General features: G+C 40.4%; 1 protein-coding gene across 1 annotated transcript; it reads left to right on the forward strand.

The window, feature by feature from the left end:
• The first annotated feature begins 3,281 nt into the window (after window positions 1–3,281).
• Window positions 3,282–19,647, forward strand: LOC129376342 (terminal nucleotidyltransferase 5B-like). Its single transcript, XM_055055953.1, has 2 exons — window positions 3,282–3,886; window positions 17,373–19,647. The coding sequence occupies exons 1-2, from the start codon at window positions 3,731–3,733 to the stop codon at window positions 18,393–18,395; spliced, it is 1,179 nt and encodes a 392-aa protein (XP_054911928.1). The 5' UTR covers window positions 3,282–3,730; the 3' UTR covers window positions 18,396–19,647.
• The last annotated feature ends 4,849 nt before the right edge of the window (window positions 19,648–24,496 follow it).

The following is a 24,496-nucleotide window of genomic DNA, read 5'->3' on the forward strand; positions in this document are numbered from 1 at the left end:
ATTTGAAAGAGAGCAGAAATTTTGTATACAGGCATTACAAGTTTTGAGAAGAAAGACATGAAATCCTGCTTTCAGACTGAAAATGTTTGCTCTGGAATTATGGCTGAAAAATTCCCTCATATGAGGTATTTTTTCGGACCACATCAGAATTGACATATTGCTTTTATTTTCCCAGAAAGCCTTGCACTGCAGCGCGCTTCCTGCTTTTGGGGCGGTCTCCGGCCCGTTTGGCATTCACATAGGCATTCGAACTGTGCCAGAGTTCACGTCAACCGAACCGAGACCCGGGTTTATAAGTGGATCGGAGTTTGTTCTTTGAGTTCAATTACCCAATCACGAACTGGACTCTAGGCAAAACAGCTTCAGCCTGCGAGTAACAGTCTAATAGACTGCTAAATTAATGGCATCTCAATAAGTTTGCAACATAGCAGTCCTGCACAAACAGTGGCTGAACATTAAAGCCAATTGGAGTTAAAGTAAGAATGCAGAAATCCTGAAGCAAGTCACATCTTATCCTTGGAAGACTGATCAGATTCTGCGCTTTGGCAGCTTAAAAAGTTTCAGGCAGGTGTGTCCGCCCTGTGGCTTAGATGAGTTTAAGCTAATAGAAGTCTGATCAAACCCTCGGATGATTTGATGTCATAAGAGAATCTGCTTTCTTCACACAACACGGGTTGTGTTGCCAATACACCTTAGAGGAATCTCTACTGGCCCTGCGACAGCAACACAAAACCCTTCCAGCCCCCAACAAACAACACAAACCTAGCAGGTCTTTACCATTAAATTTTTAAATGTCAAAGGTTAAGGGTTACTCGGCCTTTGCTGGTAAGTAATTTCTAAAGCACTTAGTAAGGCAGAAAAATTTGGCCTTCAGCAAATAACTAAGCCTTCTGTTGTCTGAAATGTACAAAAATTCTGCACGACACTCAGACAACTGCATCTTTCACAGATTTCCAAGAGGAGACAAGTCAAAGTAAATGTCTCTCTGTTTGGATGTTTTTGTGTGAAACAGGTTTACCTCCGGTTACTTTTGCTGTCCAAAACAGCCCCTAAAACATGTATTTACTGGATGCAAGTCATTTTTCTTCCCCTAAAAAATATGGAAAACCTGTGCAATGTTCATTGCATGGGTTTGTGCAATAAATATTTAAGTGGATTTATATGCAAAAGGTCAAAGGTTGCTTGACTTTTGCTGTAAATGATCTAGATTCTGAAGTCTGTGATTCTGAGACTCTTTGGTGTTGAAGCATCTGATGGACATCACAGGCTTGACCCTCCCAACAGATTCCTTATTGGACAAACAGGTCGGCAGGTAACGCATTCAACTTCGGACTCGTCATAATTAGTTTTTGAAAGATCCTGGTGCGATCAACAACTACAAATACATGCAGTGGATAAGAACTGTTTGGGTTCTTCTGGTTTTTGGGGAGGATTCTGGGATGGCACGGATCAGGAGAGGTAAGCGATTATCTTGGTAGTCGAACGATCCACAGGTGACAAAATGATGAAGTCGGGGAGCTTGCAGGTCACGGAATGTTTCTTCCAGCTGGTGGTTGGGAAGTGGATGAAGGAGTGTTGGAGGGCAGATGGGCAGGTGAGTATAAGACCCACTTTTTCTCACAAAGACAGTTTTTTTTTCTCTCGCTCCAGTCTGTTTCTCTGATGAACACAACAAACACTTTACAGCCAGAACTACTCTACTGTGAAACCAAATAAGCATACTTGCACTACCACAATCTGCCTTCTTTTTCAAATTTTCTTGCTGTACATACACATGCATATACGTTTTGTTTTATTCATTCTTCATTTTGTATGTATGCTTTGGGTGTTTTCACATCTGGTAATCCGGTGCACTCAGTTCGATTGAAGACTAAAGTTGCAACATTTGTTCCATTTTCAGCTGGTGCAGCTCTCTCGCACTCTGTCCTGTCGAAGAAATCAAACCCTTTGAATAACTTGTTCACCTCCTCTGAAAACACGGGTCTGTTTTGTTGTATTTACCCAGAAGTCCCTGCACTATAGTCCACTTCCTGCTTTTAGAGCGGTCTCCAGTCCGCTTGGCGTTCACAAATTCATTTGAGCCACATCAGAGTTCATCTCAACTGAACCAAGATCTTGACCTGAAGGTATACAAGGTTTGCTTTGTTTTGGTCTGCATTAGAGCTTGAATATCCTCTCACATCTCGCCAAACAAGCAAAGCTTTTTATACAAATGAACTCAACTTAAGTTGGCCAAACGGCTAGTGAGAATGCACCTGCATACATTTAGCTCTATGAACAGACGACTAGTTCTTGTTTGTGCAAACAATCTTGGCTAGTGAAGCTGAATCTGATTCTTAACACACTTCCATACAGAATAGTTGCCCTCCAGCAAGTAACTCTGCACCTTTTTATTATTGTAAAACTATAAAAATGATCAATAAGGACTACTGGTAAATACTTCATCTTCAATAACTGATGCAAGAGTAGATGAGGTGAACTACATCCCTCTTCGTGTTTCTTCAGGTAAATCCGGTTTTCCGAGATGGCCCCAAAACAAGCATTTACTGGAAATCATTGTTTGTGTTGGATTTTCTCACCAAGCAGGTTCGTGCAATGAAGACTTTATCGAGTTCAAATGTTAAGGGTCAAGCTTTACTCAACCTTTGGTGGTAAATAATCTAGAAGTAGCCTTCAGTTAATAACTATGGATCTTTTGCCTCTGTAAATACAGGAAATCACCTTGGTGGACTAACTAAGCAGAACTGCACCTTTTTATACCAAAAACTAAGTAACATACATTCAACATTATGATGAAAAATGCTTTATCTAAAATCTATTAATGTAGCATTTTCTTCCTGTGTTAGCATGGGGACTCTGGTTCTCCAAAACAGTCACAGGACAACCATGTTTGGTTGAAACTCTAAATTGAGTGGTGGATGGATGGATGGATGGATGGATGGATGGATGGATGGATGGATGGACTTAAAACCAAATATATCTTGGTAGCAAGTTACTTGTAAGTTAGTTTTGTCTTTATAGTGTCCTAAAACATTTGCACTAGAATAGACAAAATACTTGGTCAAATGTTGTGCTTTTGCAGTGAAGACAGAGTTTGCAGAAAGAGTTTGCCAAACTGTTTTTCTACATACCAGTGAATATATTTAAATGAAAAACTAATGTAAGGAACAATTGTAAACCATTTTATTTTTATTTAACTTTTCTTTAACTTTTTATTTAACTTCTACAGTTACAGGAACAAGTGTCGGAATAACCTATTTTCTTTCTTTTTTTTTTTTTTTTACTGTACCATGTCAGAATATTTCATAAATTTTTTAAAGTCTTATAGAGCGCTCTCAGACAGGACGTCGGTCTGACGCAGAGCAGTAGGTGTGTTAAACCGGTGCGGCCCCTTCTGTTTGGCAGAACGTTCATAAATCTGCGCCCAGCCAATGGGGAGGCGCGTGGTAATCCCAGCCGGGTGAGAAAAGACCCGGTCGCGAGTTCCGTGGATCTTTAATCCGCAGAGAGGAGACGGCGAGGGGACACGGTCACGACTAGTGGCTGCTGCTTCTGGGGGATGTCCGCTGGCTTTTGAGCAGAACTTCCCAAACTACGAGCCGCGTTCTGGATCTTTCTGCGAAGGGAAGCGACGCTCGAGCCGCTGCCGTTTCAACTCTCCCACCGCCAGTCCCAGCGCGCGAGAGGAGCGCTCGTGCCCCGCAGCAGCGCCCGTCGAGCCCCGGTCGTCATGTCGTCCGGTGACGCCCCGGAGCAGAGCCGGAGGTTCAGCGTCCTGTCTTGGGATCAGGTGCGCCGCTTGGACTCCATCCTCGGGGAGAGCGTTCCTATCCACGGCCGCGGGAACTTCCCCACGCTGTCCGTGAAGCCCCGGCAGATCATCCAGGTGAGTTTGTGCTTTTTTTCTTCTCTTTTTCTTCTTCTTCTTCTTTTTTTATGATAAAGTTGGAAAAAGAATATGTGGAGAGCCGGCCCGTAATTCAGCAGGACCCTGATTCAAAACTGGCCCCCGACCCCCCATTTCCAGTTCGAATTATTTATTCACTAAAAAGGAATAAATAAAGTGCTCACTTGGTCATATAAAGCACTGCGGAAGTTAGACAGTCCAAACATAAATCAACTAGTTCCAGCAAGAACGATTCAGACTTCGACAATAAGTGATAACATTGTAACTATTAAACTAAAATTATGTTCTGTGATTACTAGGACGGATCACAATGTTTACTGTTGATCTTCAGAGGATCAACAGTAAACGTAACACTAGGAGTGCCATACTGCATATTTTGGTGCAGAGCCAATACTTCTTGTTGTTTAAGTTTGATATATCATCATTATATAAGTGAAATAATCTGCCAGTGGAACTAAAACTTTTTCATCAATATTAAGGGATTATTACCTTAAAACAAGCTCCTAAATCTTTCTGAAAAATGACTTATAAAACTGCCATCAAACTGCCAGGTCAGTTTGATGATTATTTTCTGATTTTGTGAAGACCAAGGACAGAATTTGGACCAAGTTCATGGGCGTCTACAGAATAGTTCAAAGTGGAGGGAGGTGTTATGCCAAACTGACTTTATATATTATAATGTTATGGAACAGGTGATGGCAGACTTCCATCCATCCATCAATTGTCCTCAAGGGGGTGCTGGTGCCTATCTCCAGCTAACAATCCGGGTCAGAGGCGGGTCACCCTGGACAGGTCGCCAATCTGTCGCAGGGCAACACCGAGACAGACAGGACAAACAACCACACTCACGCTAAGAGAAAATTTAGAGAGACCAAGTAACCTGGCAGTCTTATCCATTTAAATGTTCTCTTTGAATCAAACCATTCTGGAGTGTCGCTGTGTCTTTCTTTCATGTATGTTTGAGAAATCCTTCAGTCTCCCATGGCAACCATTCCGGGGTGCCTTTGCTCTCATAAAGCTCTGTCTGTTTCCACAAAGCTCCTCCCCGGAGCTGAAGTCTCCAGCTGAGCTTCTGCCTCACAGAGCTAAACTCCCCCACTCAGCTCCTTCAGACTAGTGGCAGCAAGAATTGGCAAACTCCTGGAGGAGCAGGAGGTCCTCCAGGAACATCTGTATGATGTACATTGTACGTCATACACCATACATCATTCATCCATGTAAATAATTTGAAACGGTTAAAGTCCAGACTGTTTCTGCCTGAGAGGCCAAGTGTTGTTGGCACCGCCTGCTGGCCTGAAGGAGAGGTGGCCTCAGCGGCAGCTCAATTTGATTATACCTGGGGCTGGCTCTGATAATGTGTATGACTGTGACATAGTCGGACTTGCAAATTAAAGCTTCAGTTCATGCAACACATTTATTTACTTCCTGAAGATTAACGTATCTCCAATTTATATTAAGTGCAACACTCTCATTGACATTCATTTTGTCAGTTGCTCTATTGCATAGAGTTGGTGTATTATGTCCATCCATTCCAAGCATATTAATTCTTATTTGAAAGTGCTGTTTGGATGACACTTCTCTGTTAATCAGCTGTTCTTTTCTCTTTCACTGCAAAAGTACAAAATGGTGTGATGTAATTTCTCATGCAAATATCTGAGTTTGCATGAAATAAGACAAAACTAAAGTTTTGTCTTATAACTTTACAGCAAGATATAGAAACTATTTTAGGTCCATAAATCCTTAATATTGATGAAAATGTGCTAGATTATATCATTTATAATGAGATGTTATATAAGTGAAATAATCTGCCAGTGGAACTAAAACTTTTTCATCAATATTAAGGGATTATTACCTTAAAACAAGCTCCTAAATCTTTCTGAAAAATGACTTATAAGTTAGTTTAGTCTTATTTCAGGTGTACTAAGGTATTTGCTCTAGAAACTAGACCCAAAATACTTGGTAAGCCTTTGTGTTTTTGGAGTATAGGACACATTTAACTGCTCACGCTAGTAACACAGACATGTCAGTGGGGATGAGCTAACTCTGTGACTGTGGTTTTCCACTAGCTCACTTTTCCTCCAGTTCTTTTCAGATAATTTGATTTACTGGATAAGGAAAAGCCTGCGCTGCCGTTGTTAATGGACGTCCTTCAAGTGGTGCTTTAATCTGCTGAATAATTCACTTTAGAAAATTCATATTTTCAGAAGTCATCCTGTCGGAGCGGGTTATGAAGGGGGTGAGGGATACTCCTGTGCAAACACACATGTGCTTTAAAGGGCTCTGCCATCAAGCCAGCATCTGCTCCCATCAGCCCCCCCGCTAGTGTATTTCCTTCATTATACAGTCCTGTAGGCAACGGAGACTCCAAGCAGTTCTGTTTGCATGAACCGTTGCATTTTTTTTTTTAATGGACCTCTTAGAGAGAGCAGCTTTCGAAAAATTCACCCACCACTTCCCTCACGTGTTCCACAGAGGCAATCTGTTGCTGCTGAAAAGCCCAATGGGACTTTTGTTGCGTTTCTGGTGCAGTTTTCTTTTTGTTTGTTTTTGGAAGGTGTAGGAGTTTTTTGGTTTTTTTTGAGAAAGGGTGAATAAAACACATAGTGATATGTTGTTAAAGTTGCCAGGTCACCGAAGAAATGTTCCAGATAAAACAATTTGAAAATTTGGTTTAATGCAGCTCGAAACGGTCTTTGGTGTCACAGCCGCAGATTAAGGTTTATTCATTTTGATTACCACAAAAAGTCAGAAATTTGATTAATTAAAACTTAATTTTAAACACGTCCTGCTGTCATATACATGTCAAAGTTCAGAAAGCTGATTTGTGATTTGGCGCTTTAGTTGTTCTTCCACACACATCAGCTTTCTTGCTCTACAGGTGTCGAAGTCTCCTTAAAGAGACAGCTCAGAATTATTTGAAGCAAGGTTTTAATAAAAGATAAGAAGCAGTAAATTTCTCACCTGCTGTAGATTTCACTCTTGGTGTCTTTAATTAGTGGCAATTCAGATTAGCTGGTGGACAACGTCATAGGAGTTTATGAGAATTTTATGAGCCTTTAAACTGTCATTATATAAGCATTGGGTGTTTATTTATCCACAAACTAATAATTATTTACACAATTAATGGAGGGTGGAGGCGGTGCACCACCAATTATCTTCCTATGTGGAACACACACTGAACACACGCACACTAAAACATTCCAATCAATGATTCACTTTTTATATTTGTATTTGTTTATTTATTTGTTGGGCCTCTTAAAAAATAAGAGGCCCAACAAAAAAATAAAGGGAACACTCAAATAACACATCCTAGATCTGAATGAATGAAATAAATATGAAAATAATTTCCACCTGTTGTCTATTCCATTTGCACAACAGCAGGTGATATTGATTGTCAATCAGTGTTGCTTTCTAAGTGGACAGTTTGATTTCACAGAAGTTTGATTTACTTGGAGTTATATTGTGTTGTTTGAGTGTTCCCTTTATTTTTTTGAGCAGTATATATATGGATATAAAATGTATGAATCGCTGTGAAACTGCAGACCAAATGATTGGTTGTATTGAACAATATAGCACATTGCTCTGACACGGGCAGCCAACAGCGTATGTCCACAGGTTACCAACAACGTCAATCTCTCCAATCAGAAGCCTTCACAGTCTGGCGCCATAGCTTTTCTGACCGTTTTTGTCCTTTGTTAAAATACGCTAATAGAATTAGCTTGTGTGGATATCTCAGTGAGTAACTCCGTTTGTTTGTAGCAACTTGCTGCTGGCTTTTTGAGAAGTTGGCAGTCGATTTCAAGACAAAAAGAAAAAATAAATAAAAGTCCTCCCCCCCTGTTTGCCTTTGGCGTGGAAATTTTGTTCGGAAACGATTATGAAGATGGACTGCACCTCTTTTTATGGTGGGAGCAGGTGCTCGCTAATCCAAATGAATTGTCCCGGATTGATAAAAACGGAAAGAACACAAAGTTCGGAACGGCACAAAACCATCAGAAAATTCAACAAAGCCACATGTGCGCACAACTTCAAAGTCGAAAAGATTCATTGAAAGTTCTGATCCTCAGTTTCATGGACACCCTCATATTTCTAAATTAAAAACACAGTCTCAAATCAATGAAGTAATCCACAAAATCTGTTCATTTTAGATTTTGGCTTAGTGTTGCCCAACCTTCTCCTCTGTTTCAAAGACTCTATTCTTAATCGAATCGGAAGAACGGAGAAAGTATGAAAATCCATTTCCTGGTTCAGACTCCAGAGATGACATCTTGGCCGCCTCTTGACTTTTTAGCAGCCTTTGGGCTTCTGTTGTTTAATCTTTCATACATGGTTTTTGTTTTTTACAGAGCTAGTAAAAAACTTTACTATTTCTCCTGTTTTCAATTCTGTCTACAACTGCTGGGGAAATTAAGCTTTTAGGAAATATTTCCTTTGAAAGTAACAGAAACTGAAGTTCCCAAGATAAGAGCGACCTGTCTGTCAAGCACTTAACCTCAGGCTTTTTTTTCTAATTTTTTTTAAAACCAAATTTATATGTATAAATCAGAATTACTGAATGATGTCACTCTGTATTTTTAGCCATGGCTATCATATTGTAAGAGTTTCAAACTGGCCCATTTCGATTTCAAGACAAAGTAAGACATCCTAACGCCACAATTATGCACTTTAAGTTCCGGTAACTTAAAAATAAAACTGAATGCATTTTGCACCAATGATCCGAAAACAACAATAATTAGCCCTATTCAATGTTATCCGGACATTTCACTCACCTGAGGATGCTGGATGCTTGAAACTTGTGTCATTCCTTCCTTTCTGGTTAATTCGGCTAGTTGTTAAGTCAACTAACCGGTGGCGTTTATTCAGCATCATTTTTTTTTTCAAAATGCCAGCCCACTTGACAAAATACAAGACAGCAGGACAGCAGGTTAATAAATGTACAAGGTCACACAGTTGGTTTGTATAGTGGTGTGAAAAATTGTTAGCTCTCTTCCTGATTTCCTTTTTTTGTCATGTTTGTTGCACTTCAGTATTTCAGAACATTTAACTAATTTAAATATTAGTGGAAGACAACACAAGTAAACACAAATGAATTAATAAGGGAGAAAAAATATGTGTGTAGAAAGTGATTGCCCGCTAAACCTACTAACTGCTTGGGTCACCCTAACCAAGGGTGACCAGAAGTCCCCAATTCTCAGGGACGGTCCGCGTTTTAGGTGACCTAAAATCGGAAAAGTCCCAAATTTTAGGAAATCGCTTTAGGTTTTGATTTTTTTTTTTCTCATTTTAAAACTGGATTTTTATGTTTACTTATTGTGTCTTTGACTAATATTTAAATTGCGTTGATGTTCTGACACACTGAAGTAAAGTCAAACATGCCAAAAAAAAAGAAGAAAAAAAAAAGAAATTCAGAAGACGACAACCTTTTTCACACCACTGTAGATCAGATCATGCTGTATTCTGGTGACAGCAGATTTCATATTTGTGTATAGAAACATGTTTTATGTGTCATCTGAACTGTCTCCACTTCCCACTGAGATGAGCATGTGTGAAAAACGTTTGGGTTTAGTGGTCAGTCTCCTGAGAGGAATAAATCGGCTCATTCTCTCCACCTTGTTGTTTGGGTCTGTTGACCTCGGCTGCAGGGTTCTGCTGCAGGTCACTGTGAGATGGACTTTGCTGTCAGACTTCGCTTTCTTGCCTTTTAAAAAAGTGCTTTCTGGCTTTGCACCTGTTGAACTCTCCCTGCTGCTCCAAAGGGATGACACAAGTTCACTTTTTCTAGCAATTGTGAAAATGATCTTTGCAGGTCCAGCTAAGGCCCATAAAGACATGATGACTTAACATATACTTAGGGTAGAAAGCAGAACCTGTAGTCATGAGAAGGAGTATTTTATGGGATACAGCAACATGACTTGAGAAAATGTCACAAGTCACAGAAGTACTAAATGAAATGTATTTCTCACCATTTAAATCAGTGGATAAGTTAGAGATGCAAATATTTAATTAAGTCACACATATAAGGCCACAATTTCTTCCTCTTTGAAGGGGCAGTCAGTGTTGTAGTACTTGATGCCGGTCTTGGTCTCATGGCCATTTTTTGATGGTCTCGGTCTTGTCTTGTTTCGGGTCTCGGGCGCTGAGGAATCGGGATTTTATTTCAAAACCAGTCAAGACCTCAACTGTGGAAATATCACTAAACATGCAGCATACTGTCCACTTTATTTGTCAACATGCTCTGGGACATGCGCAGTGGTTTTCTTTGAGCGGCAGAAGATCTCCGTCGAATCGTCAGCAATAGAATTGAGCTGCATAAATCATAAGAAATCCGATGGCGACAGCTAATTTAGCAGCGCCTTGTGCTTGGTTTCTTCTTGCTTGTTGCTCTTTGGTCAGTGTTCATAGTTGAGCATTGTTTACAGTCAGGGCATTGCCTCAATTGCTATGTTTAATAGTGCAAATGACATGAATGATGTGGGAAAATATCTTTTTAGATATTTTAATATTGGCTAAATTGATTTCAGCTCTTAAGTATTTAATATCTAGGTGTTTTTTGGAAATGTAAATCTTTCAGATCAATCTGATTCGTGATTTTGATCATATTTCACATTCTGGTCTTGGTCTCTGGTTAGGTGGTCTTGACTGCAACACTGGGGGGAGTATTATGTTTTCCAGGAAGATAGTGGTATTTTGTAGCAAAATCAAGTAATTATGTTACCTTCAGTTATATAAAATATTTTTATACATCAAAAATGACCTAAAAGTTTTTTTGCTTTGTAATTTAACGCCTTGAAAATGGGGCTCTGTCGCTTTCAAAACTCCTCTTTCTGAAAACCCGCTTTCAGGAAGTCATCACAAACATGGCTGCTCTATTATCCCTTAAACAAAAATTTTTACTAATGTTGCTCTCAGAAGTAATAAGCTATAATGAGCTCAGCTGATGCTCAGTTCCGTTGGGTGTTTGCTAATTGCTCCTGGCTAGTCTGAAGGAGCTGAGTGGAGGAGTTGCAAAGGGGCAGGGGAGCTGAAAATTTATCAACTGCAGTTTGGAGGAGGAGCTTCGCCCTTGAAGGCGGAGCTAGGTCCACCCAGGCGTTTTGCTCAGCTGTATGGTTGCTATGAGAGATTAAATGATTTCTCAAATATGCATGAAAGAGTCAAAGCAACACTCTGTGTATGTTTTTAACGAGGGAATAACGTCATAACATGATGTAAAACACAAAAAAGTCTATTTTTTCATGATACTGCCCCTTTAAGCTTGTCATGTCACCAGACGGAGACATCCACATGAGGCAGATGGAAGCGGTTTACTCATCCATCCTTACCATACCATAGTGGATGACGGCATTAGTAGCTGATCCCCCTCACCCTCATGCCCCTACCTCCCACCTCCACCCTTCACCACCCTCAATCCTCGTTTCTTCAGTAGCAGATTCGTCCACGGCCCACATTTGAATACCATCTGTTTGTGGTCAGGCTTGGAGTGAGCGCTGGGAGCAGTGGAGAAAAAACTTCTACTGTTAATGACACCTCTGCACTCTCAGACTTATTTAACATCAGCAGTCATCCAACCACAGCTGGAACCCACAACGGAGGCTCATGTTGCTCCGTCCAGCAGGCTGCTCCCCAGCATCTGTGTTGCGTCCCACGACACAATGGCAAACGCAGACGCTCGACCAAAGAGCTTCGTAGCTGGAGGGGAAGGCAGTGGGGAGACTCTGGAACTGCTCTGTCATGGACAGTACTGCCTGGATATGAATCAGACCGTGAGGAATGGATTACTGACCGTTCTAATGCTGTGCAACAGGCCCGTCAGGTAAGCAAAGACCAGATGCTATGGTCGTCAGCGTCTGACTCGCCGGGCTGTGGACCAACCAGCTACTCTGCTTTTTGTTGAGCCTGATGAAAATGAAGACATCACGTGCTCCCAGAGGAGGGCGCTAGGGAAATATAGCCTTCAAATCCACTTTTTTCCCCCACTGTGATGACAGGACACAGGGCCTTGTAAAAGCATTTAAAAATACTTAAACATTTCTTTCATCTTTTAGCCAAAAACTTTGCTTAAACAATAAATTGCTAAGAAAATTAACGTGAAGAAGAATTTAGCAATGCCATCAAATAAATTAAAGTGATCAAATTATGAAAATAAAGTCATAATATCATATGAATAAGATAGTACGGGAGTAAATTTGTACTACTATGAGGATAAAAAGTCAAATATGACAACTTCATTCTCACATTATTTTGACTTTATTCTCATAGGACATTGTTGTCCTAATACTGTGGCATTATTCTAATGATATGAGTTTATGATCATAATATGACTTTATTCCTCATTGCCAGATGTTGGTAGCAACCCAGCTAATCCATACATAAAAAGAAACCACAACTAATAAATTAAGAACTTAAGTTATGTGTAGTGACTTAATGTCTAATGAAAATTTCATGTCAATATCACCTCTAGAAATATGTTAACTTTTTGACCCACTGCATAGCTGAATATCATCAGTATAGAATTTCTTTTCTATACTAATGAATATAATATAATATAATATAATATAGAATTATATAATATAGAATTCAACGTTATTGTCATTGCACTGTCACATGTACAAAGCAACGAAATATAGTTTGCATCTATCCAGAAGTGCTATACAGGATATAAATATTTATAAACAGTTACAAGATATAAATATGAAGAATGGATAGTACATATATATATATATATATATATATATATATATATATATATATATATATATATAAGTTGTTTTATAACTTATACATAGGATAAATAACAGTTTATATATATATATATATATATATTAGTATATATGGGCCTCTTCCACACATATATGGTAAAAAGACTTCGTCCAATTTAAATTTTTACCTCAGAGGCGTCAGATTTAGTATGCTGGTAGTTGGTGATTCACTGGACATGTTTTTGAGATTAATTTGAAATAATTACGGTAATCACATACATTGCACTCAAAACTCTGCTGTGCCTGGAATCTCTCTAAATTTGTCTCTTGGATATAATTTAGTCAAATAAAGCCAGAGTGACCCGAGACATTTTGTGAGTTCTCGACACGATGGAACAAATGCTTCATTCACCAAAAACAAAATAAAACAAAGACGCTCAACTGCTACCAGCACACAGGTGGAACGACCACCCTGGGAACCTTCTGGGAAGGTTTTCTGACCAGAGGAAAAACCGTCATCATCGTCATCATCCCCCTCTGCTTGCCAGGCTACTGTGTGACTGACTGCAGTGGAGGGAATTGAAGGTCAGGGTGCTGCTTGATCTCAGCCGCCATTCGCTTGGCAAGATCGTCTGACTCACTGCCCAGAGCTTTTCGTGGGTGTCCATGGAACTGGGGGCTGGTAAATAGTTGTGTAATTTCAAACTTCCATAATAAAAACAGATCCAGGCCGCAACTTTTAATGAAATAGCTGAGGAAACCATTGAGACAGCAGAACTGGAGTGGAGAGACTGCTATTTGTTGCCAAGGCGTTGTCAACACCAGACAGTCTGGTGTGTTTGCGGCTCTGTTTTACAAGGTTTCTTTGCTCCAGCATTGGCGGAAGTGTCTCCCCTTGCTGAGCGTACCAGGTGCTGGAGCGTCATGTGGGAAGTGCACTAGTCTGTTTCATGACTTGTTATGGATGTGATGCCAGGGGGAGAGTCGGACCCCGGGGGTACACCCCTCAAAGGACACACAGACGGATTGGGGCGTGTCGTTAACTCAGATCCACTTTTAAAACTGAGGCCAGAGATTTTTTGAAACTATGAGTAATTTCTTCCCACAGAGTATCCAATATATATATTTTTAGTTAGTTAGACTGGGTTTTAATTTTTTTTATTTTTTTTAGATTTTCAAGCATAAATAGCACTGTATAAACAACTTACCATTCTTCAGATGTTAACTTTCTGTCTAAGACAAAAAAAAACAACAAAAACAAAAAAACAAGAAAACATCAAATGTGGAGATGATTTTTTTTGTGACACTTTTAGACATAAGCTAGTGTCTGGTATCAGTTGGACAAAGGGAAAGCCCCTGAATTTTTACGTGTTCGTTCACCTTCTTATGCAAACAAAGAGGAGTGCTACTTGGTTCTTTTTTTAAAGTGAGACTGTTTTAAAATCAAATCTAGCAACAAACTATGGCAATCACCATTTCTGTCCATTGTCCATCACAGATGCATCTAAACAGGATGTACAACAAGAACCTTGCAATGTAATTCATTCAGTAAATGTGGCCAAATGACATCCAAGAGGAGCACAGTGATGGCTGCTGAGGGGTTTGAAAGGCTGCAACATCCGCAATGTTGCCTTCAACTATGCAGATAGTGAAGACCGCTAGAGATGCCTTTGGAATCCAACAGGCAATCAGAAACCTTAATGAGGCTTTAAAGAATTACCTAAGACCCTATGAAGTGCCAATGAAGATTAAAGCAGGTCCTGGGAAGGCAGCCAGATGGTAAAAAAAAAAAAAATCCTTTGGCCTCCCACTCCTCAGATGAATCACAGGAATATAAATACAACCAAAGAAAAAAGTAAAAGCCACTGATATTAAGACGAGAAAACTTCTCACAATGCATGCAGGGTATTCATCTAAAGTCCGGGATTGTTCACTTATGGTTGTGCTTCACTCGAACCTCACAGTGTGGCTTGACTCGGTTCAGCTTTACTCAACAGAGTTTGAGTACTTTTCCTTCACAATAGCTCTTAGAGTTGGGCGGCCCCAGAGTCTGAAAAGTAGCATGACAAGATCTGTACAACACAACCCAACAATGGAGGAAGCTATGTTGAACATCCTGGTCAGTCTGTGGTGTTTTTGAGAATTACTGGCTGTTATGAGTTTTATAAATTTGTGGGTTGAACTTTTGTAAAGGTGTCACTCTCATAATGCAACCAGTGACTGCACGACCTAGACAATTGGTGACTAACAATCTTCTGACTTCTTGTTTTTGTCCCAAACAATCAGGCTTGAAGCCCAAGCAAAGTAGGTTCTACAACTGACGCCGACATTTGTAGGCGTCTAATTGAATTGTGATCTAATTGTCCACAATTCAATTAGACCTTTCAAATGAACCGGACTTCTTAGGCAAACTAACCGAGTTTGATTAAAGCAAACTTAATAAGGGTGCTGAGAAATCATCTTTAATTGACAAATGAATGTGGTAAATAAGACTCTCAGTACATAACTACATAAAACTACATAAAACTTCAAATTTATATTGAATTCATGACCAGTGACATGGTCACAGTGAATGGTAGCAGCTGAGCGGCTAATATCATGAAATGATGTTTCTGTTCAGGTCACTTTGAGTTAAAGTACTGGTCTGTTAAGAATGATGAAGGTTTTTTAGTCTCTTCTCTTACTCGGCAACATGGGATCAGAATATCTGACTTAAGATGATTAAATCAAGCCAACTTCTAAATCCAAGTGTTGGGGTTTAAGAAATACCCCAGCCGTTTTTTTTAATGCACTTTGACATCTGTTTGTGCTGAAATCCATAACTACAAGACAATGATGAGAGATCCCCAAGGCTCAGTGAAAGTTTTTAAATGGACAGCTGTGTTTTGAGTTCTCGAGCTTCAGTGGTTTAGTCAAACTGACAGGAAACATGAATGTGTCTGCACCGTTCAGAAATGTCCCCAACTCTCCCACCAGAGCAGCGTGGACTCCAGTCTTCAAATAAACCATCTTCTCAGTCAGCAGTGGTTTGTGTCTGCTGTTGCTGTCCTGTGCAGCCAATCAGATCAGTCTGCTAAAGCAGGTTTTTGCTTTCCTAGAGATGCAGTATGTGGAACAGTATCACCCGCAGGCAACAGATGGCTATCTCTGGTGTCATTATTTTGGGTGATGTATCACATTTTTCTAGGCAACTGTCTTACTGTTGTTGCTCTGGAGCAGTTTGCTGAAACAGAATTCGATTCATGGACTTATTACGACTTGATTGAACTGGAATTCTACAAAAAAAATAAAAAGCAAAGGTTTTTAAATTTCTTGACCTCTTCTACATTTTGTGTTGTTACAAGACGTAACAACACAAATTGTCAGGTTGCGTTTCTCATTTTATATATAGATTGATAACGTAAGAATATTTTACTTTTTTTTAATATTTTAATCTTTTACTGTAGACAAATAAAATGAATATATTTGATTTTATAGATAGATTTGATCAACTAGAGCAACACAAAGTAGAGCATAAGTTTGGGGAAGAATGACATTTTTATCTTTACCAAATAGAGACTTAGACTTGACTTTATTGATCCCTTGGGAAGACTCCCTCAGGAAATTATAGTTACCAGCAGCTCACAGGCAAAAATGTGGCACACAGTAAGCAAATATGTGGAAAGCTGTGTTTTATTTTAGCTTGAAATAAAAAGTTTAGCTATTTTCCCCTCAGAGTACAACTAATTAGTAAGTAGTCTGTCTGTATCATTTAATTGCAGTAAAAATACAAGTGTTTTGTGAAGCTCTCAAATGACAAATGGCTATCAAATATCACTGGTGACATTGTTATATAAAACTAAAAAAAAGAGAATGCATCTCCAACTTAAAATTACTTTTTTTTTTTCAAATAATTGAATGATGTTTAGCAAACTTACTTTATTTATTTTCCTTAACTTGACAGTATAAATTCTCTTGGATAAACCTAATTTGATGACTTGTGACCAATTAACAACCAATATATTCAAGTCGGATCACCTGTTTTCTTTTTGCAGTGTAAACAAATCTGTGTGTTAGTCATGCACTCTATAACTCTTACCTTTGTGGGACAGTTAAAAAAGTCCTTGAAGGCTCTTACTGGATAAAACCTGTAAGAAGTCCTATTTGCCACAAGCCAGATGTGTAGTTAGAACAAAATAAACAGTTTGGCTTTTCTGTGAAACATTATTTCTTGTGAATCATTGGCGGTGTGCAATTCTGCATATTTTATTATGAATTGTGATTGTTTAAGTCTCACCAAACTCCTGACCTATTTACATTTCTCTGGTTTCCCTTTTGAATTATTTTGTTAAAAACCTTGTTAAAAACATGAGCCAAAGTTTATGTCTCTAAAATACACTAATAACATGCTCATATGATAAGCAGAAACAATAGAGTCACAACACAAATGCATGTGCATTTTTTTTCAAAGTGGAAAAAACTATAAGAGCAAATCGAAGTGAAATATTTTTAAGAGTTGACAAACTACAGTAGAGAAACAAAAAATCAAGAGGGAGTCAGAAACCTAAGTGTTGATCTAATACTGTTACTGATTTGGACTCGACATATTGAACTGATCCACCAACCTCTGCTTTTCATTTCCTAACAGCAGGTCAAGCTGTTAACTGAATCGGGAATGAAAAGGCATTCACCTTTTTGGACATATAAACCCTGAAGGCTTACATTGACCTGTAACTTCTTATAATCACATCCCTCAGTTTTCTGTCTCTGCTCTCTGTGTGTTTCAGGTGGTCAGAGCTCGACTGGAGGAGAAGGGCGTGGCGGTGCGTGATGTGAAGCTGAACGGCTCTGCAGCCAGCCACGTTCTTCACCAGGACAACGGCCTCGGCTACAAAGACCTGGACCTAATATTTGGCCTCCGTCTTTCCGACAATAAAACATTTCGCCTGGTGAAGGACGTGGTGCTGGACTGCCTGGTGGATTTCCTGCCTGAAGGCGTGTGCAGGGAGAGAATCACGGCCCTGGCACTGAAGGAGGCGTACGTGCAAAAACTCGTGAAAGTTTGCAACGACACAGACCGCTGGAGCCTCATCTCGCTGTCCAACAACACTGGCAAGAACGTGGAGCTAAAGTTCGTCGATTCTCTGAGGAGGCAGTTTGAGTTCAGCGTGGATTCCTTTCAGATCTCGCTGGATTCGTTGCTGCTCTTTGACCGTTGCTCGGAGACGGCGATGTCCGAGACCTTCCACCCGAGCGTGCAGGGTGAGAGCATGTACGGAGACTTTGAGGAAGCCCTGGAACACCTCCGCTCCAGGACTATCGCCACCCGAAGCCCCGAAGAGATCCGGGGCGGCGGCCTGCTCAAGTACTGCCACCTGCTGGTGCGCAGCTTCCGTCCGTCTTCGGAGAGCCACATGAAGCAGATGCAGCGCTACATGTGCTCGCGCTTCTTCATCGACTTTCCCGACATATGCGAGCAGCAGCGGAAGCTAGAGGCGTATCTCCAAAACCACTTCGTGGGAATTGAGCACAAGCGCTACGAGTACCTTCTGACGCTGAGGCAGGTGGTGGACGAAAGCACTGTGTGTCTGATGGGCCACGAGCGGCGCCAGACGCTGGCTCTAATATCCGCCCTGGCGCTTCGTGTCATGGCCGAACACAACGCCATCCCTGCCCTGTCCAACATCACCTGCTACTACCAGCCTGCTCCCTACGTCAGAGACGTCAACTTCAGCAACTACTACGTGGCACAGGTTCAGTCCATGTCCGTTCGCAGTAACTCTTACCAGACATGGCTGCCTTGCAGCTGAGGACCGTCATTAGGAATATGTGAACATCTTTTTGTTTGACCTTTAACTTGTTATAAGGTGGGCATGTTTTATTGTTTTGTTTTCTCCGCTGCCTCCTTATCTGGTGTCGGTGTTGCATTCTGGCTCTGGTTCTGCTGGATCAACTAGGATTCTGGATAGAACAGCTTACAGACCCAGTGGATGTAAAATATCACCAACTCGTACTAATACTGATGAGTCAGGCTGAGGTTCTTACAGTAAAACATGTGGCGTAATATCAGGCTGTTTATACAAAAATAAAACAAACAATCTGAAGTGATTAAATAACTTACACTACCAGATAACATATTAGTTATGACATCAGTTTTAGCATTACCCAGAACTCACTGGAATAGTCGGAGAGGGATGTCTGGCTCATCCTTCCTGGGTATTTTGTCCTTTAGACCCGATGGAACATTAAGCTTTGTATCAATGATTCCACCCCACGTCATTCACAAAGCATTCCTCCTGAACGCAGCGTACACGGCATTGATTCGTTATTCTCATTCCGCCAGCGAACAGGACTCATGGGTCCATCTAGTCGACATACTGGTCCGGGTCCAGTGCCCCGGGCGAGCCAGAATGCAGTCCGCCCTGTGCTGGAGGTGGGAGCGTGACACTGTGGAGTCTTCAGACATTTGTGTGAACAGTACCTCTGCAGCAATTTGACCTTTTTTTTCAAAAAGAAATTCACATCTCAAGACCCAGCTTGGACAAAAATCTTGCTTTTGTTTTTGTTTTTAATGCCAAATTGTTTTGTACATCCAAAAACCTAAGTTATTTCGATTAAACTGCTGTATAAAAAGACGAGGGTGTGGGTAAAATGAAACCTATAATCAATGTGTTTTTTGCTCTGTTGACGGCCTTTAACCCTGGAGGAAATGCCAGGGGAAAACACAAAGGCTTCATATGTGAGAGGAACTTTGCTAAGTCGGTTTGTTTTCTGATTAGAGGCTTGGCGGAAATGTAAATAGTTGGAAGTGAATCTGAAAGCAGTTTTGTGCGTGTTGTTCTGTCTGAGGCTTCAGCCGACCTGACAAGGACGAGTGAAGAGACGAAAGAAGTACTTGCTTGAGTAGCACCGGAAATAAAGACTGTAAATGGTTCCAAGTGCCTAAATATTATCTCCTTTTAATTAGTTGCTATGTAAGATTTATGTGTTAGCCTTTTGTTTCAGGGTTTTGTTTGTTTTTTGCCTTTGAGTTTTTCCATTAAAACACATCAAGAGCTGGAAGATGAGAGTGTTTTGGTCTTTCTTTTCATCCACCCTCACTCCAACTGAACCAAAAATAAATGAACTTGTAATAATCTGTAAAAGTGATTTTATTGCACCAACGCAATATTTCACAAAAAATGTTTTGAAAAAATCCAACACAATGTGAGCGTATTTGTAAACTGAGTGGGGGGGAAAGTCAAAAGTACATTGTGTCCAGACATCTCTTCCCTTTGAGACAGCACCCACTCTTATGTAATATATATATTTCATACAGATGGTTAAAATTGCCTCACTAACAGGGTTACCATGCGTAAAGAACAACAAGGCCCACAGCATCACAGCTTACTTCAATCCATTTTTATTTATTATCTGATTCATATTGTAGACTTTGGTCTGTATCGCAGCAAATATGCGAAAAACCTCTGACTGAAGACATGGTCTGTTGTATAACGGTGATGACGGAGGTGATGTGCAGAGCTGTCAGTACTTTAATAAATCCATTTGAGGGTTTAGTTAAAGCACATGGTGCTAATTAACTCCAAAAGTTTACCTTTGTGAATGCAGAAAACAAAACCCCATACATTTGTTTATCATACTTTTTTGATGGATAATAAAGGACTTTTCCTTTCTCAGTCGACCAGTTTTCTCGTTGATTTAATGTGAACGTTTTGCTCCTGAAGCCTCACAGTAGCTTTCCAAAAAAGATGCAGAGAAGCGTCTGAATGTCGCTTCATTTTAGAAAAGCGGACTTCAGACTGATTGAGGAGCAATTTATGAATCTGACAAGACTTGCCTCTGTGGAGTAACTGTCAATCGGACCTGCAGCCGTAACATCCGGCGAACAGAACCAGCCCTGGAGAATCGCTCTGAAGCGAACATGTACTGACAACATGCAGCCACAAAGGAACAGACTCCTCCGGCATCATGGTTTCTTTTTGTATATATAAATATTGATTTGGGGTACTTACAGTATGAAAGGAGAAAACACCCAGGTTTTGTGAAATCTGGTTTAAAAAAATGTCCTAAAATGCAATTAGAAAACCTTCAGTCATTTTGTTCAGTTGCTATGCAAACACAAAAGAGCAATTATAAGTCTTTGCATATTAGTAACTAACCCTACGCTTTAACAAGACTGCTGTTAAATGCTCATAAAGCCAAAATAAAATTTGCACTTGGAGAGAGTTATTAATTTTCTCTGACAAGCACCAACGCTCTCTTTTGTTACATCTGCCAGTTTAAGTGCAGCCCTATAGCTCATTTATTGGAGACATTGTTAAGCATTTTAAAGGCGTGTGGTTTGTGCAACATTTAAACGGTCCTCAAGTAAGTTGTTTGACAAACAGTTTTATTTCGCTTGCACAAACAACTGCTTTCTCCACAGCTAAAAGGTTGCTGAGTCATGTGGCTCTCATTTTCAGACACTACCCAGTTCTTGTTGTTTTTTTTTTTCTTTATCTCACAAATGTTGGGTCGTAAAGTACAGATGTGTAGTCAAAGTCTTTTCCACAAACAATGTCTTGATTCATTTTCTTATGAATAATTTTAAGGAGGTCTTAAACTGCAACAGACGCAGATCAAAGTGTCGCTGTAGATCCGTCAGAAAACGATTGTATTTAAGTGAAAACGGCACGTTGGACAAAAGAACTGAAATTGAAATTGAAAAAAAAATGTGTAAATAAATAGAAATGCTGAAATTAAGTCTAAAGTTAAACAGAAGTCTGCAAAATTCACTTTTTATTTTTTTAGTCCACTGCTAATCTAGCCAGCAAACCTAAATGTCTTGTTAGCTAACTAAATATTAGGATCAAGAATGTTTAGTTTGGAAAGTAAATATTCAGTATGAAAATTACTGAATATTTGATTTGGAAATTAAATGTTTATTAAAAAAAAACAAAACAAACAATTACTGTAGAAGTAAAGTTCAACCAGTGGCGGTTTCTGATATGGGCAACTGCCCAGGGTTAGGGTAGGGTTAGGGTGAGAGTGAGGGGGCAGCATGAGCGCCAACCGTCCAGGAAAGGTTGTTCATCCAGGGCAGAAAACAGGCTAGGAGTTCAGCTAAGTTAGTGAATTTTTAGTTTGCAAACTAACTATTTTGTTTTTTAGTTTTCAAACTAAATATTTAGGTCAGACTTAAACATTTCATGGGAACTAAATATTTATTTTGGAAGTTAAAAACTTAGCTTCCTAACTAAATTGTTCATTTGGAATTAATGAATTAATTAATTAATTAATGGATATACGTTATTAATCCCAGAGAGAAATTCACATTCACAAGTATAAGAATAACATGAAGAAAATGTGACTTTGAAAAATGAACACCCTTTTGGATGTTTATCCAAAAGGGATAAACATATTTTGACAGCAAAATATTGCTGTCAATTTTTTACAGTGAAACTTTGCAAAAGGCACCCCATAGATTTGAACACAGATTCTGAGGCATTTTAAGTTAAAATTGAGTTGCAAAAAGTTCAACGCAACGTATCTGAATTTAGCCTCCATGATGGACGACATTAACAGTGACCAAGACTGTCTGCCTTGATAAAATAATATGTAACCCCCCCCAAACAAACAAACAAAAAATAAAACTAGTGGCCTTTACTTGATAGTTAATTGGGTGAAGAGAGAAGGGAAAGACACGGGGCAAAGGTTACCAGGCCAGAAGTCAAACCTGTAACAGCCTAAAGCCTCCATGTGTGGGTTGTGTTTAACCCCCCCTTTTATCTCAATTTTGATGTATATAGCATTTTCATAACAGAGGTTAGTATGGTTACTTGGTTGTGTTATAAAATGGAATTATGCGCCTGGAAAGTAATAATAATGACACTGCCCCTGTAAAGCAGTGGGAATAATGGAGATGTCGTAGCTACGTCATCCACTGCATGCTTAAATTTGCCTCCAGTCTGTTCCACAGCGTCCATTTTGTCCTGGCGTCGTGGGTGGGCCCCAGAGGGCCGAGCTCCTGCCATGGCAACCGTGGCTTGAAAGATCCGGGTTATCATTCTATCATTCTTTCCTCCCTTCAAGATTAATCGTTGTCTCATGACTGCAGAGAGAAAATGTTGTTCGACATGCGGTAGGTTCGCATGCCGGCTCGGACCGTCTCCTTCAGCGGTGACAGATACCGCCCCGGGGGAGGGACGATGACAGGAAGGGTCAGGACAGACTGGCAGTCGGGATCCGTCCCCCGGGTTGTGAAACCCTCCAGCCGAGGACGCGAGCCGCCGGGAGACTCTGTGAACGCGAAACAAGGTTCCACACGGACGGCCATGTCGTCTCAAACAAACATGGAGGCAACGGCCTCGAAAAGCGGAGGTCCGATGAGTGTTTGTCAGCGGAGGCGGTTGGGGAAAATCACAGGGAGGAGAGGAGGGCAAACCGACCGGTTTTTATACCAGAGATAGCGGCAGGAACTGCGCTTTCCCAGTTTTACTGATTCCCGTCCAAACTAGGCTCCGCGGGATCACCGCATGCACAAAAGCGTCCCGTGTCTAGATAAACTCGAAACAAATAAAATCGGTCCAGTCAACAATAATGGAATCAATTTCATACTAATTTCAGTCTTTACGGCGCGAGGACGGAGGAAGTGGTGCAGCAACTTTCCCCATAAAGCCGTTTTTACTGCAGTGAGTGGCGCGGCTCCTGCCATCATCATGCACTTAGCAGGCCATTCCCAGGAACTAAATGTAATGTCTATTCATGGCACTCGTGGATATTCGGAGCGGCCTCGCCACGGTGATGTTTACTTGCTGTCCTGAAATGCAAAAGCGGCGGACAATAAGGCAGTAAAAAGACAACAATGCTTCCAACTTCAGCTTCAGCCGCTTCAGAATAGTTGCTGGGGATTTTCCTGTGTCAGAATAGCAGAGGACGCTGCGAATGCAGTCACTGCACAACTAGCGAGGCCCGCCGGCCTGGAGCCCGACATGGGGCCCGGCATGGGGCCCGGCATGGGGCCCGGCATGGGGCCCGGCATGGAGCCCGGCATGGGGCCCGGCATGGGGCCCGGCATGGGGCCCGGGCTGGATGGATGGTTGGATGGATGGTTTAAATTGGTTAAAGCTGGAGATAAACAGATCAGTTTTATTTTTGTAACACAAAGTCTTCAAAGGAGCTGGTATTATCTACGGCTTTGTGAATGACTTTTATCTTGTCTTGAGGAAAATCTCAATTTTTCTGTTGTCACTTTTAGTCTCAGGATTCTGTGGGAATACGGGCTCTTGGTTATTTGAGTTTCTTTGCTTCCTTTGTAATTTAACATATTTATTTGTTTTAGAGTTGAGATGCAAAGGATAAATGTAGCATTTTCCGTTGAATACACTTTGTAATTGATCACAAAATATTAATTTCTTACATAAAAGCAGGTATTTCGGATGCACTTGTAAAGTATATCATGACAGAGGTATACTGTACAAGTCCGGAGTTTAAAGCTAAAGCAAAAATAACAAACTGCTATTATTATCTTAACTTCTTCATTTGTTAAACTTAAACTCAGTGAAAAACATACCAGACCTGAAAAACAAGGAAAGGTGTTTCCATAAAAACAGGTAACATACTAGCTGCTAATTAGCCTCAAGCGGTTCCACAACAAAAGCCAAAAGCTTTCCTGTGAGGATATGAGGTCACGGCATCGTTCTGCTCTGCGGTTAACGACGACAGGCTGACAGTAATAAAAACACATTTGTGTTTGAGAAAATGGAAACAACTCGTGACCCCGCAGAGATACAGCATGTGCTTCCATATGTGGCAGTTATCCAAAAAATAAAAAATGTTAATAGTTAATAGTTAAAAAGCAAAATCCGTCCAGATCTGTTTTTTCAAAGGCGACCATTTCACTGTCCGCTTGGTGAATGAGCGCGCTCATCGA

The sequence above is a fragment of the Poeciliopsis prolifica genome, unplaced genomic scaffold, assembly GCF_027474105.1.
Source record: "Poeciliopsis prolifica strain line A6 unplaced genomic scaffold, Auburn_PproV2 SCAFFOLD043, whole genome shotgun sequence".
In the NCBI taxonomy this organism is placed as follows: Eukaryota; Metazoa; Chordata; class Actinopteri; order Cyprinodontiformes; family Poeciliidae; genus Poeciliopsis; species Poeciliopsis prolifica.

Excerpts from the sequence above, each read along its gene's own strand:
- LOC129376342 (XM_055055953.1), top strand. The coding sequence starts at position 3,731 with ATGTCGTCCGGTGACGCCCCGGAGCAGAGCCGGAGGTTCAGCGTCCTG. Across the intron at positions 3,887-17,372 it reads AGCCCCGGCAGATCATCCAG|GTGGTCAGAGCTCGACTGGA; the intron begins GTGAGTTTGTGC and ends TGTGTGTTTCAG.